The 14,030-nt window shown below is 39.3% G+C and overlaps 1 protein-coding gene across 27 annotated transcripts in view; it reads left to right on the forward strand.

Moving 5' to 3' along the window:
- Positions 1–14,030, forward strand: part of ARPP21 (cAMP regulated phosphoprotein 21) — a 267,880-nt gene that overhangs the window by 179,664 nt on the left and 74,186 nt on the right. For 22 of the 27 annotated variants that reach the window (XM_065583668.1, XM_042860290.2, XM_065583670.1 and 19 more), the window contains 3 exons: positions 3,915–4,145; positions 9,982–10,151; positions 12,267–12,371. In XM_065583668.1, coding sequence (XP_065439740.1) covers positions 3,915–4,145; positions 9,982–10,151; positions 12,267–12,371 — 506 coding nt within the window. The remainder of the gene's footprint in view (positions 1–3,914; positions 4,146–9,981; positions 10,152–12,266; positions 12,372–14,030) is intronic. The other 5 variants (XM_005302676.5, XM_042860291.2, XM_065583675.1 and 2 more) reach the window with 1 other exon arrangement.

Consider the following 14,030-nt stretch of genomic DNA (forward strand, 5'->3'; position numbering starts at 1 on the left):
TACTCCTCTGATACTTTTCCTTTACTGTTTACAATAATTTTTATTTGTCATATAATAAAAGAAAACCGTACATGCATTCTATCTATATCTATATATATGTAGCATAGTAATTAAGTAAGAAATGGCTATTAGTAGGAAGACGTAAACCAAATATATCTTTAGCGTCCTTCTTTATGGTGCAAAGTTTCGATTTTACACTAGTACAGGATAAACACTCCTCCATTTACGAACAGTTGGCTGCATTCCAATCACAGTTATATTTGAGTAAATTTGTAGTGCCAATTAACTTCACTGGAGCTACTCCAGACTCCTACTGTTATAACTGGGATCAAAAATCGAATCCAGGTTGTTGAGTGCTCTTTACAGGTCCTGCAGGGCAAATACAATCTATGCTGCAGGCATTTAAAAACATTAACCATTTTGATAAAGAATCCTGTAAATTATGATTTAGCGGCCTGGTTTTGAAACCAGATTTCTGCTCCTTTATGATTTGCTCGAGTCAAGGTGATGTGGTAAATGTTTCCCCTAATAAACTTGAGAGTGTAGATGTGTGGGCACTTGCAAGCCTACCAGGCTGAAGCATCATTCCTCTTTCCAGAAATGCAAGCTGTAGACAGGTATCACTTTTACAGCAGCACTTAAATACCAAAGTGATATAAAAATGAACGATGGTTAGGTGGAACAAATTTTTAAAACTAGCAAATCAATTTTTCTGGTGCTGTGAAACTGCATCTAAGAGGATGGTACTTACAAAAATGATGAACAATGTGTCACTGCTGAGAAATTGGCCCCTTAGGGCAAGTAATGAGTGGATAATTATATGGGCCAGCTGGTAAGGAAGGGAGTATTTTTCACTGTTTATAGAGATACTTTTGAAGTATGTAAACAACAAGGAGGTAGAAGAATTAATAAGGCTTGTCCAAGAGGTGAAATTAGGAACACAGAGATGAAACCAAGCAAAGGAAAATTTAAGTTGAACATTGGTAGGGGTATGTGGGGGAGGAGTTCAAATGGTAAGATCAAATGGACTGTGAAATAGTTACTCAAGGAAAGTGAGAGGAACCTTGTTGTGTGGGTCATTTAAAACTGAGTTTGTGGAGAAAGCTGCCAGGTTTTCTCTCTAGACTCTCCCCCTCCCACCCCACCCCACCCCAAAAATACTAGTTTTTTCCCCCCTGTTTCTTCCCCATCATCATCACTTTTTGAACTTCAATATCATTGTGAGGTACTTATAAGAATATAATTCATCCAAATGTAGGTTAATAAGGAAGTGATGGGAACATCTAGGTTCTTGTTATGCCTGTTATGAAATCTTAAAAATGTTTTAGAACTATCAAAAAGCATAAAGGGGAATTGCATAAAGGTGGAGTCATTGATGATTGGCAAGAGGTACATGGCTGTTGATTCTATCCATTAGCCATTAGTTACTGAAGAGAGGGGTGAACTTGTGGATCAGTAAGGTCTGGTTTGTTAGAATCTCAAAACTTCTGGAAGGTGGTCAGGTCATCTGATAACATGATTCCATCTAAGGTTGACTAGTTAGTCTTATTTTTCCAATCTTCAGAATGTTCAATGTATTAGATAGTTGTTTCTCATTCTAACTGTAGTAAATGTGAAAGCTACTGACCAATACAGCAAAAGGGAAATAGTTTTTATTTATTACCAAACATCAGTGTTTGAATTTAACTGACCCAGGATGGCTAGAGTTGAATGACATAGTAGGAAATAAGTCATTGTAATGAAGAAATAATGAAAACAGATAAGTCTTATAGAGTATTATGTAAATATGCTCAAGAGTTGCTAAGTAAAAATATTGGAATGGATTAATGCTTTTTTTCCAAAGGTTCAGACATTTTGTTTCTTTCTTCAAGATCAGTTGTGCCACTGAATGAAACTATTGAGGTAGACGAGCAGATCACTGATGATCCTGCAAGTGAGCCAATTTAAATATAGCAGTCACAATAACTTAAGTGCTTGTTCGAAGCCTGTTCCAGCAGTTCTTCAATATCCGCTTAATAGAGGAGAACTCTCTACTTATTCTTATACTCTCACAAAATGGTAAAGATCAATCTGCGATTATGCCATAAAAACATCTGAAAGACAAAGACCCAAACTTCATAAAAAAACTTGCAATCTTCTTTTACGTGAACGATATTGCCTTCTCTGTAGCACAAACCTAGCAATTTAAAGAATCCTGAGTGGGGCCTGTGGGCATCACTTAAATGTTTATTAGTAATAATAAAGAAATCTCTTGATTCACTTTGTCTTTGATAGAGGCCTCCCAACAGTTTTCACATTACAGATCCATTATGAGATACTGCAAGTGGAAAAAAAAGAGGAAAAAGGTAAAGCAAGAACTAGAAGAAAGAATCAACACTGAAATTAACACAAGGTGGCTATATATGGGAAAAGATCTGATAATTGCTATATATTCTATTCTGAGAAAAATACATTCCTGCTTAATGCTATTGATGCTACATCTGAAAAACGTAAACGAGCAGAATACTGTCTTCAAGTTGCTGAATGTGCCATCCAAGAATTCTCCCATCCAAGGAGATGTGTGCCATTTGTACAAGCAAAATGATAAAATGAAACAACTTCTCAGGAGTAAACATCCTAAATTTCTGATGTATAGTTCCTCAACAAACTATATAGACCTTTGTTAGGAAAGAAAAAGGAATAGCTGACACAGTCTCAGAATACATAGTGGAAATTCTTCTGTAACCTTCATTAGCCTCTTGGTTAGTTGGTTGGTTGATTGATTGACTGATTTGAGAAGAGGATGTTTTATGCCCCTGCAGTCCAATGGAAGTCACTGGAATCTTCAGAAAGATTGTTGTTTCTTTGTTTGCATTCAGTTATGCATGTGGAAACTTGCTGTGAGCATGAAGATGACCTTGATGAAAACATAACTCAGATTTTACACAACAGGGGACTCCACAGAGATGCCCTATATTTACAAAAGCTACTGCAGGAAGATTTGACAGATTACACGCTGTTGCTACCTCTGCTGCAGTTTCAGTGAAAATCTGGCCTCATCTAATTACAAAAAAAGAAATGGATCTAGACAAGAACAAAACTGAAAAATGATTCAGGGAAGCTATGGAACCTATTACTAAGCCCACATGATTGATCCCAAATGTAAAAGCTATATAGGAGGAAAACACTGATGGAACATAATCCTGAGTTCTTTCCTTCCTTCCCTTTTAGAGTTAAAATTGCAGCTCCAAATTTGTTTGTGAAGGAGGTTGTGTATATTTGTTGTATCAAAATGTTGGAAAATTGTCTAAGTAAAATCATAAAAGACTGGACAGTTGAATTCAGAACGTTGTAAATTTTTAAAACATCTGCACTGTCGCCATCTGAGCATCACTGGACTGTGTTTTACCATATTTGTATTGGCTTGAAGCTTTTTAATAGGCTTAGGTACTGAAAAAGCAAATAAATTGCTAAAATTATAACTGTATCTAGCAGTGAATATGGAAGAATGGTATACCTAACTAGTTAGTAGGCTGGGGGTTCAATTGCTATGTTCTTGTGTTTTTGCTTATGGAATTGTAAACTTTGTCCTTTTGGGCAGAGTGTGTGTGCCTTTTATGAATGATTAAACATCACTGTGAAGCCAATCACATAGCATTCTGTGTTCTGGTTCATTATATTTTTTTTATGGAAGGGGAGACTTTTCGGGGGGACGGGAATGTTTTTTTGTAGGTTGGGTTGAATCACAATAGTCCTGCTTAAAACTGAGCTTGCTGGAGAGTGTATTATCATAAGGAACCATCATGGTCTGAGGGGTTAAAGGGCTGATTATGTAATAAATGCTTTCCATCTTTAAAAAGTTTTATTCAATGTAAGTAACAGCTTGAGTGGAGGGCCTGGCTTCCTTCATAACTGAGATTCTGTATCTCTTTCAGGTTCAGAGTCTTCCAGCAGCGCTGGCTCCTCAGGATCACTGTCACGAACACATCAGCCTCTCCAAAGTGCATCCATTGTCCCTGGAGTGACAGCCAGCCCTTCAGGCAATGTTTCCTATACAGAGAATGGGATGAATGGCCAGGTAGCACCAAGCAACACCAGCTATATCATACTTCCACTTGAAGCTGCAGGGATACCACCTGGCAGTATCCTCCTCAATCCACACACAGGTCAGTCTGACATTCTTCCATCTTGCATTGCTTTTTAGCCATTGCCAACAGCATCGTGTATAAAAATAGAATGTTACCAGTAGCTGAAAACGCAGCAGCTGCTAGCACTGCTTTATTAGTGGGGAAATATCTACTTTGGTTTGGAAATCGGATTTGTTTGGATGTTTTTACAGCGGTGAGAAAATATGTGATGGCTTTGCAAAGACGCTGCAGCATAGCTGATAGGAGCCAAGCGCACCATTTTAATGTTATCGCATTGGATTCTGCTATAAAATAAGGCCCCAATCTTGCAGGGTGTTGAACACTCTCAGTTCCCATTGGCTTCCCATTGGGCTTCAATGGAGGGCACTCAGCATCTCCCAGGATCAGGAACTCAGAATATCAGCACTTTGGAGAGGACCGACCTACAATATGCAAACCTTGGAGGTTTAGCTTGATGACAGGAGAAGCTCAAACATTTTGGAGGCTCAGTCTGGATTAGCACCCAGGAGTTCGTATTCTTACCCAAGCTATTTGGTCAGCTTGGGTCTGTATAATTAAACTGGAAGTTGTGTGCAAACGTGCACTTTCATATTGTGGCATCTCCACTTCTGCTTCTAACTGGAACTAAGCTGTGAAGAGGCACAAAAGAAAATATGAAGTAATGGGCATAAAAGTTCATCTAAACATTTGTTAATCTCAAAAACATTTGAGTTCAGATTTGAGTTGTTGGTCTCATCCTTAGTTCAACTTCTTGCTTTCATTTCCCCACAGTATTTTGCAAACATTATAAAGAGGGCTTGGTAGATGGGGACTGCAGGGTTGCTTCAGTGATTTGGGTCCATTTCAGTGATAATGATTGAAATATTATCTGGCTCTGGGTCTGCATACATTCTGTCTCCTTTAGCTGAGTTATATTGGTTTGAGGAGGTAATAAAAAACAAGCAATGCATAACTATTTCCCACTATACCCAGAGCTGGGAGCTGAAGCCTGTTTTCAAAGGTCTTGGCATTATGGAGCTTTTAATTCAGGAATGTTATTTGTAGTGAGGGCCACCATTTTATATTTATTATCTTCCCCTTTACGCTAAATAAAAATAGTTCTGTGCCAAGACACAAACCTTATTTATCAGCATTGGAAATACCTTTATAGTCAATATAATGAGAAACTGAGAGATGAGGAGTTTAATAAAAACATCAGCTTGAAAAACCATATTAAACCAAGCTTCCCATAATCACTTTAGAAGATAATTGCATTTGAGGCTCATCTAGTTACTTCAGCATTTGTAAATGCAGAAGGATATTTTAAGTTCATATTTATATAGTGGGATTAATTTAACAACTTATTATTGAATATACATGTGTTGTTTTTTTTCAAGCTAAGCTGTTACAGTCTTGATCTGAGAGTCTGGTATTGGAGACGGGAGTCGGAGGATTTTAAATAAGTGTTCCTTGCAATAAATGGAGGAAAAAAGAAAACAAACCAGTCATTCACTCACACTTTTCTAGTAAACAGTTCCGTCCACTGTGCTGGAATCTCTTGAGCAATAGGAAAGAAGCCATTTGTATGTACTCTGCAGCCCACTTTCAAGAAGCCCTATCGTACATACTTCAGCACACCTGGACTGGGGAGAGCAAGTGAGAGCAGCCAGTGCTGCTTCTGGGAATAGCAATGGCTGAGAGGATGTGTACATGTTTCTGGGCATGGCAAGGATGGGTCCAAAGCTACACCACACTTGCATGCCAGTAGAGTTATTCTGGGAGAGCATTCATTACACCTGCTGTACAGGGATAGCAAGTCTCACTGCCTAGCATATGCCCCCCAGCATCCAGGGAGCATTATGTCACTCACAGGCATAGTACCTCCAGGTAACACCATCTGAATAGAGTGTCTGCTCCTCTCTCCCTAGCATGCCTCATCCTCTTCAGAAGCATATCTGAGCGCTCCGTGGGTATGTCCACACTGCAGTTGGGAGCATGCTGCCCAGCATGAGTAGACAGCCACATGCTAGCTCTGCTCGAGCTAACACACTAAAAACAGCAGTGTAGCCAGTGGTAGCATGAGCAGCAGCTTGGCTAGCCACCCGAGTACAAACCCACCCAGATCTCCTGGGCACACGTGTGGGTGACATGCCCTAGCTGCTGCCTGTGCTACCCTCAGCTACACTTCTATTTTTAGCATGCTAGCTTGCTTGAGCTAGTGCATGTCTGTCTACTTATGCTGAGAAGCATGCTCCCAGCTGCCATGTAGACATACAGTGTGCGGGGGGGGGGGGGGGGGGGGAGGGAGGAGGGTGTGGATAGTCTGTATCTTTAAAAATATTGTTCAAATAGTATTTGTGTGATTTATATTTGTGTATTAGCACATATCTGCACTTCTTTAACACTAGACAAACTGCTCTGTTTGTTGCTGTAGCTGATTTTTAATACAGTAAAATTTTTAAAAAGTAGAAGAAGCAATTCAATTTAAACAATCAGGTCCTAGTCTCAGATTTATAGCATACATCACATTGTCACTTGTGTTGGAAATAAACCCTGCTGCGATGCCTGCTAATTTTTTTTAAAAAACACATGCTATAAATTCGTCATTATGATTTTGAACCTAAATCTCTAAATCATCTTAAAATAAAATAGAAAAGAGTTTCTATGAGAAGGAGGCACTGATACTACAGGAGATGATCAAATATTATGAACAGATAGAAGATAAATGAAAAAGGAAGCTTTGTTTCTCATAATGAGTAGATTTTCTTTCACAATGCATCATGGCTTTTTAGCTCTGTCTTCTTTTTCTTCTTCTATTAGTTTGGTTACCTCTAATTCTATCCTCTTTTTTGATTCTCACTGCTTGGCCTTTAAACATTTGTCCTTCCTATCACACTGCATGGTCACTCTGACTACGTGATCCTCTTATAGCACCCAGAGTCACAATAATCAGGGAGACACCATGGTGTCTCTAGGCTGATTAGTCTCCATGAGATCTGTAAATCTTACCAGATGCCTCTCAACACCCTCTCTGATGTTGGCAACCTTCATTCTTTCTTTTAAATATTCCCTCTTTCCTCCAGCTCTTTATTCTTCACTCCACCTGCAAGAAGTTTGCTGATTTTTATTTTTATTCTGTGAAAGTTTTTCATGTGCAGCAATATCATCTCTGCTTTCCCTACACTTCAATCCACCCATTCTATCAGTCCATTTTCATCTTCTTTCTGGTCTCTCCTGACACCCTCTTTGACATCATCCCTTCAACAATTAAAAACATTTTGTGTTTCACTCTTATTCCTTATCACTTTGGCTTCTTCGTCATCCCTTGCTCCCTATGTCAGAGAAATAATTAATTACTCAATGTTCGCAAGTGTCTTCCCTAACACTAGCCCCCCCTTTTCATTTCCTGTTTCACAATTTTGTGCTCCATTAGCTAATGCTCCAGTCTCATCTTTAAGTTTACCTCTTTCTGTCCAGTCATCTTTCTTGAGTGAAATGTTGTATTTGAAACAGTCTCTTCTTTGATATTGTTCTTGAGAACCTAGCATTGCCTATCATCTTGGTCACATAGTTTCACTCCTAGCTGTCCAGTTGCTCCTTTTTGGAACCCCTTTCCCTCTAGAGTTCTCCACTGTAGTATTACCCTTCATGAACTTCTCTATCTATCCCTGGTGGCCATTTCTGAATTTAACTTGGCAAGTCCCTTCTGTGCAGATACTATTTCAATTTACCTCCTTCACTGTTCCAGTGCTTGCTTTATTTTCTGCCTCATCAGTTCCTGGCATTCTCATAGCTGTTTCCCTTTCGTTTCAAGAGAAGATCATCCTTAATCAATCCTTCCTGTCCCTTCCATCTCCTTTTAAGCACTTTGAATCAGAGCATGCCCTCCCATTGAGGTAGACCCAAACTTGGGGTGAGTAGGCATGAAGTGCCCCTCTGTGGCATCATCTCTGCCTTCCACAGACCCTGCTGAAGTTCTTTTGTGAGTATCAGACTGCACGGTTGGGACCGAGTGCATGCTCTTTCTGCTCTCCATGTCATCATTGTCCCCCATAGAGCTGGGCCCCTCATGTCTTTCAAGTAGTTTAATTTGTGTCCCTCTCCATTCTGAGTGAACACATGGTGAGCATGCAGCCTGGAGCATTCACATTTTAAGTGGATCAGGCTACACTCCTCTGAAAAGTGCTTAGCCCCTAAATCTGGCCCTGTGTGTCAGAAGTGAGAAAAAAAAGATGGGTGTTGAACAGCTTGAGCAGGTGGTGGGAGGAATTGGGAGCTGGTGGGTGATAACGAGAGACGGCTGGGGAGTGAGAGAAAAGTACCTAATGCAAGACAGCCTTACTTCAGTCACGAATCGTGGCAGTCTTGTGATGTTGAGGTGAGAAACTCTTTTCATTTCACTATCAGCTCTCTAAGTCATGCAGTTCACCTGCATTTCCCTCTCCATCTGAAATCTCACAATTGTTCTATAGAGTCATTGACCTACTGTAAGTGTTTCTCTTAATCCTGAAGTTTTAAAAAGGAAAGGAGAAAGGACTGAAGTTGCATTAAAATATTTCACACAAAAGAATCTAGTTCTTTTTGGCTGTTCAACAGTTTTGTGCGAATTGGAAAAAGACTGATTTATTGCCATTGCTATTTACAAGGTGGTTTCCCACTTGCTTCTCCCACACTCCTCTGGCATATTAAAGGCAAAAAGACTTTGTGGAAATAGAAAACTTGCAACTGATTCAGGAAATGGGGAAAAAAAAGGAATACTGTGTATGAAGTTCTACCTTCAATATGACGGAGGGAAGAATTTGCCCCATACATTCAAAGACACTTCTAGGGCTTCTGCTTGTGAATTTCCAGAATGGTCTCCTCTAGTCTCTTAGGACATTGCCCTCAAAAGTATAGCGCGTTGTTTCTACATTCAATTAGCAGTTTTTTTCCCCCTTATTTGAACTACAATGCATTAAGCATAGTCTTATGGTTTGCATTCCATTTATGAAATGGGCATGAATATCTTCTATCCCCAATATGTGTTCCAGGATGCAATTTCAGCATTAATGGCGTCATTGCTGAATTAACTTAAAGTACATCCTTGAAGTACATTCTTTCAGCTTCTAACCATAGCATCTGGACATCTTTGGCACAGCCATTGTAACCTTCCACTCATTTATGCACTGGACAAAAAAGGCTGCTGTAACAAAAGCGCATTCTGGCATACGTGAAGGAGTTAAAAATGTAAGCTTCATTTATGTTGTGCAAAGCTGTACAGTAGAGTGCATAAACACCTCTACTTTTAATCACTCATGTAATTGGGTGTGGCACTGCAACTCTATAATTTATCAGCCTAGTCCTATTTTGTGCTTTACTCTGGTGTAAACTGATGATGGAATATTTTTGATCTCCCCCTTAATACCTGTCTATGCCTCTGCATTTAAGGATCTTCAGTAGTGGCCTGAGATGATAGAGAGAACAAACCTGAAATGTGTTTGTGATCAGATCAGTAGGAGCCCTCCGTAATCTTTCCACTGGGCTTGTCATTCTCTTGCTGCATGCAAAAGGCTATGGGTATTGACTGAGGCACAAACATGTAGTCAGAAGTACCACTCAGGGATCCAATGTACAGAGATGCATTAAATCTCTCTGATGGAAGAAAAATGATCAGTTACATCTTAAAGTGCTATTAACTAACAGATGCTACCAGGCTCAGCAGCAAAAATAGATAGCTGCCGCCTTAACTGGAGGCATTGTGAGCCATGAGCACTTTACTGTTGAAGATCAATTAGTACAAAGAGAGAGCTGCCTCTAAATATGTGCCCGTCCAGTTTATTTTAGTGGATGTTATGTTCTTAAAAGTATTCAGCAAATTAAGTGTATTTTGTTTCAGGCCAACCGTTTGTAAATCCTGATGGTACACCTGCAATATACAACCCTCCCAGCGGCCAGCAGCCAATTAGGAGCCAGCTTGTGGGACAGTCTCAGCAGCAGCCTTCATCCCAACAGCAGCAGCAAGTGCAACAACCACAGCAACAAATGGCAAGTCACCTTGTCACACAGGTACAGCAACTGTTGAAAGGGGAGAACAAGCTTTCATCAAGGCTGGGATGATTAGGTGTGTTTACCTTCCCTGCACAGCAGCACTATAATCTCAAAAAAGCTACTAGACAAAATGTCAGGGTGTTTTTTTTTTTCTTTTGAAATAACTATCAAAAGAAAAGCTATCAAATATTTTCTGGGTGGATGGAACAGGTAGAAAGATTTTCATTTGGAAAATGATTATTAAACCAGGTGGTGTGTATGTGGAACATCTCTAGACTCCATTTGAAAAAATTGAAATGTGACTAGAAGACCTAATTATTCTTTCAGAGACAGGTGCAATATGTAATTTTGTAAAGGGCTGGGATATGTGTACATAGCTCTGTTGATCTTTTGCTGAACACCTTGTAATACTCACAGATTCTGAAATCAATTATATTGTTAACTGTTTCTAACTTCAAATTGTTAGTTTCTCTTTAAGTTTTCTTTATGAGATCATTATATGTTCTCAATTATAATGATGTAATAATAATACTATTGGTAAATTTGGTCCCCTAAAGCTAATTTAGCATTAAGGGACCCATCCTTCTGATTGTCTAAAATATTATATGACCCTCTTTGATGTATCACCTGAGCATCTTTCCCTATATAGTGAGGGGTATGTCCTATTTACTTTAATAGGAGGTTCATGAACATACATACAAGCAGATAGCATGGCTGAGTGTTTAGTTGTCACATTTTTATTCTCTACTTCTCAATCTGCTGAGGTCCAAATGTGGGACAAAAGAAAAGCCCTGAAGGCTCAATACTGGACCCAGACAATTTGTTATAACTTCTCTCACTGAGGGCAACATTGGAATCTAATAATAGAAGTGCTGGAAGCTTTAATCAGTGTAAATAATATATTGGCACAAATTGAGCTCTAGGTCCCAAATCAGTCTCTCTCGTAATAAAAGGAGACTTTTAACAAGAGAAACTGAGTGTTTCTTCCTGAAGAGTCCCACACATCAGTTAATGGGTCTGAGAGATTTTTACCCTCAATTCTACACAGAAAAGCTATCCACAAACGTCTGTCTAGATCCCAATGGCTCTAGCCTCTGGATGTCCCCCAGATTTCTCGCAGTATTGTGTGAATGGAATCTTGTTGCCAGAGAACTTTCAGGGCTCAGCTTTTACAGAGGTGAGAGGTTGGATCCATAAAACAGTAAATGCAGCCTAAGGCTCTATGAACTTATCATTGTGTAGTACACCAGACCAGGGAGGGGGCCCTGGCTGGCCCAGCTGAATGTCAACCTACTCCCTTAGCATGAACTCAGAACTACATGGGGAGCTCTCTTTAGGGCAAGGGTAGGGGATAGATACATAGTATTGCAGTGCCCTATTTATGAGCAGAGAGCACTCCAGATTTGCACATGGAGAATTCCTCCATCTGTAGATCTAAGGAGACTCATTCTGGTCCCAGATCACTCAGGTGTAAGTCCAGAGTAACTCCACTGAAGCCAGTTAAATTAATCTGGTTTTACTGAGTACAGAATATGGCCTAATATCTATAACCTCAATTTCAAGATTCAGCTCTTCCCATTAATTTATAACAGAAAAGGCAGAATAGTACCAAGCTTGTGTAGGATTCATGTAAATGAGAGACTAAAATGAGAGGAATGCTAAAGCTATTCCTAGGTAAAACACCCGCCGTATAGTTCTGTATAAATGCTTTCTTTCATTTATCTCCTCGAGATTATCAAGTTACTTTGAACTTTGTTCTTACTTTTCAGCTTTATAGTCATTAACAGAAAAATGCATATCTCTGCATATGCAGTGTTTCCCAGCCCCCCGTGATCTCTGTGAGTTATATGTAGCATCTTGCTTTAGCATCGCAGCACACTAGTAATAAGAAAGTAACCACAGTTTTATTTCTGTATCTCATGAACTTGAAAGTCTGTTAGTCAGCAGAAAACAATAACTAAGAATCACAAGATTGAGTGACCAAAATGCAAGCTTAAAGTCATAGTAACTGATCTATTGTGGCTACCTGAAGGTGGGTCACCTGCATTGCCAGAGCTTTAGTTCCCAATAACAGTGTTTAGCTATTATCTAAGTCTTGGAGTATTGAATTTATTGTTTCATTTTATTTTGTAGCCTGTTCAGGCTTTGCAGCCATCTTCCCAGTCAGTCCAATATCCAGCAGTTTCTTATCCACCCCAGCATCTCCTGCCAGTCTCTCCAACGCAGCAGTTTCCTGTGGTACTACAGATTTTTATTTATTTATTTTTGTGGTGATTGTTGATGTGGGGTGGCTGAGGTGAGCATGTGTATGTTTGACAGCAATGTGTAGGAATGCAGGGCAACTTGTGTTAAGGTCTTTGTAAATCTCTCTTTTATTCAAAACTTCTGGAATACGTTAGCATTTTATGTCCACAAAGTCTGGAGGAAAACCTCTCATGGATATGGTGAAAGACTTGTGTGACATGCTTGATTCGGAATCTGTAGAAACCATTGTACTCTAAATCCAACGGCTGGACTTATTCCATGATCATATTGGAGCACTTGGATAACAGAATATTTGTGAAAGAGCTGCAGCTCTAGAGGCATGTGATGTACTGTGCATCATAACAAAGCACTAATGGACATGGAGAATAAAAATAGTATACCTCTGGAGTCTGAATCTGGCCTGATGCTTACAAGGTTAAAATTATACTACTGTAGAACGAAGCTGATATTTTAGTAGGCGATACAGGATTCTTTTGTCCTCTGTCTTTCTCTCACATTTTTATTTGTGTCTGATATCCCCAAGCTAGAGATGTCACCTTGTCACGTTAAAAGATAGAAGCAAAATGGAATAATGCCTTTGGGGCCAAAATAGTACTACTAACACATAGGAGAAAAGCACTACGTTTAAAGGCTCAGTAGTGGTTTATTCTAGCCATCCACATACTGGAAACCCGGTAGAAAAATTGTTGTCATGCACAGCAGATGTATGTCCCAGTGCTAGCTCCCATGACAAGTATGTGACCATCTGCTTCATAGTCTCTCATTCATAGAAATGGGTAGAAGTAGCTTAATAATGGTTAATTTATTCACTGAATTCCTCATTTTTCTCTTTGTGAATTGTCATATATTTTTTTTCAAATTCACTTGTTTAAAACTTTTTGCCATCAAATCAGTGGAAGCTGTGGATGCACCACGTTTCTGAAATTCAGGCAACAAATTCAGGTACCTAAGTATGGATTTAGGAGCCTGGATTTAGGCACGCAGCACCAGATTCTGGCCTACAGCTTTGAGAATGATGGCCTATATCTGTTCCCAGATGGAATTAGTGTAAACCTTAAAAAATGAGATTTCTGTATGTGATTGTGAATTTGAAATTGGCTTACAACAAATATTCTGATGTATTTATTTAAAAATCCATACTTTCTTTTCAAAAACCCTGCCAGTGAATGCATTATGCTAGAATATTTTTGGAGAGTGAACATAATAGGGGTATAAACACAATCCAAGCAAATTCATTAAAAAATTCATAGGCATATTTGAGGAAAAAATTATTTGCGGTGTTGGCCCTCTTCAGTAACGGGGTGTGAGCAAGCAGTTGGGGAACATAGTGTGCATGTTTATGCACAATGCATTGAAAATATTTTCTTACTTCTTGATAGAACGAAGCAAATATTAAGACAAATGGACCTATGTAGGCAAAGCCCTTAGGGCCAGATTTTTAAAGTTAGGCTCCTAACTCCCATTGATTTCACTGGGGCTTAGACATTTAAATACCCTTTTAGAATTTCACTCTAAACCCTCACAGAGTCCTACTGAAGGAAATAGGATTCTGCTCAGGCACAGAGCTCCACTCACATGGATCCTTTTATAAGGTCAGGGCCTGATGCTATTTTACACCATTATACACATTAA

Source organism: Chrysemys picta, chromosome 2, assembly GCF_011386835.1.
Source record: "Chrysemys picta bellii isolate R12L10 chromosome 2, ASM1138683v2, whole genome shotgun sequence".
Lineage (NCBI taxonomy): Eukaryota > Metazoa > Chordata > Testudines > Emydidae > Chrysemys > Chrysemys picta.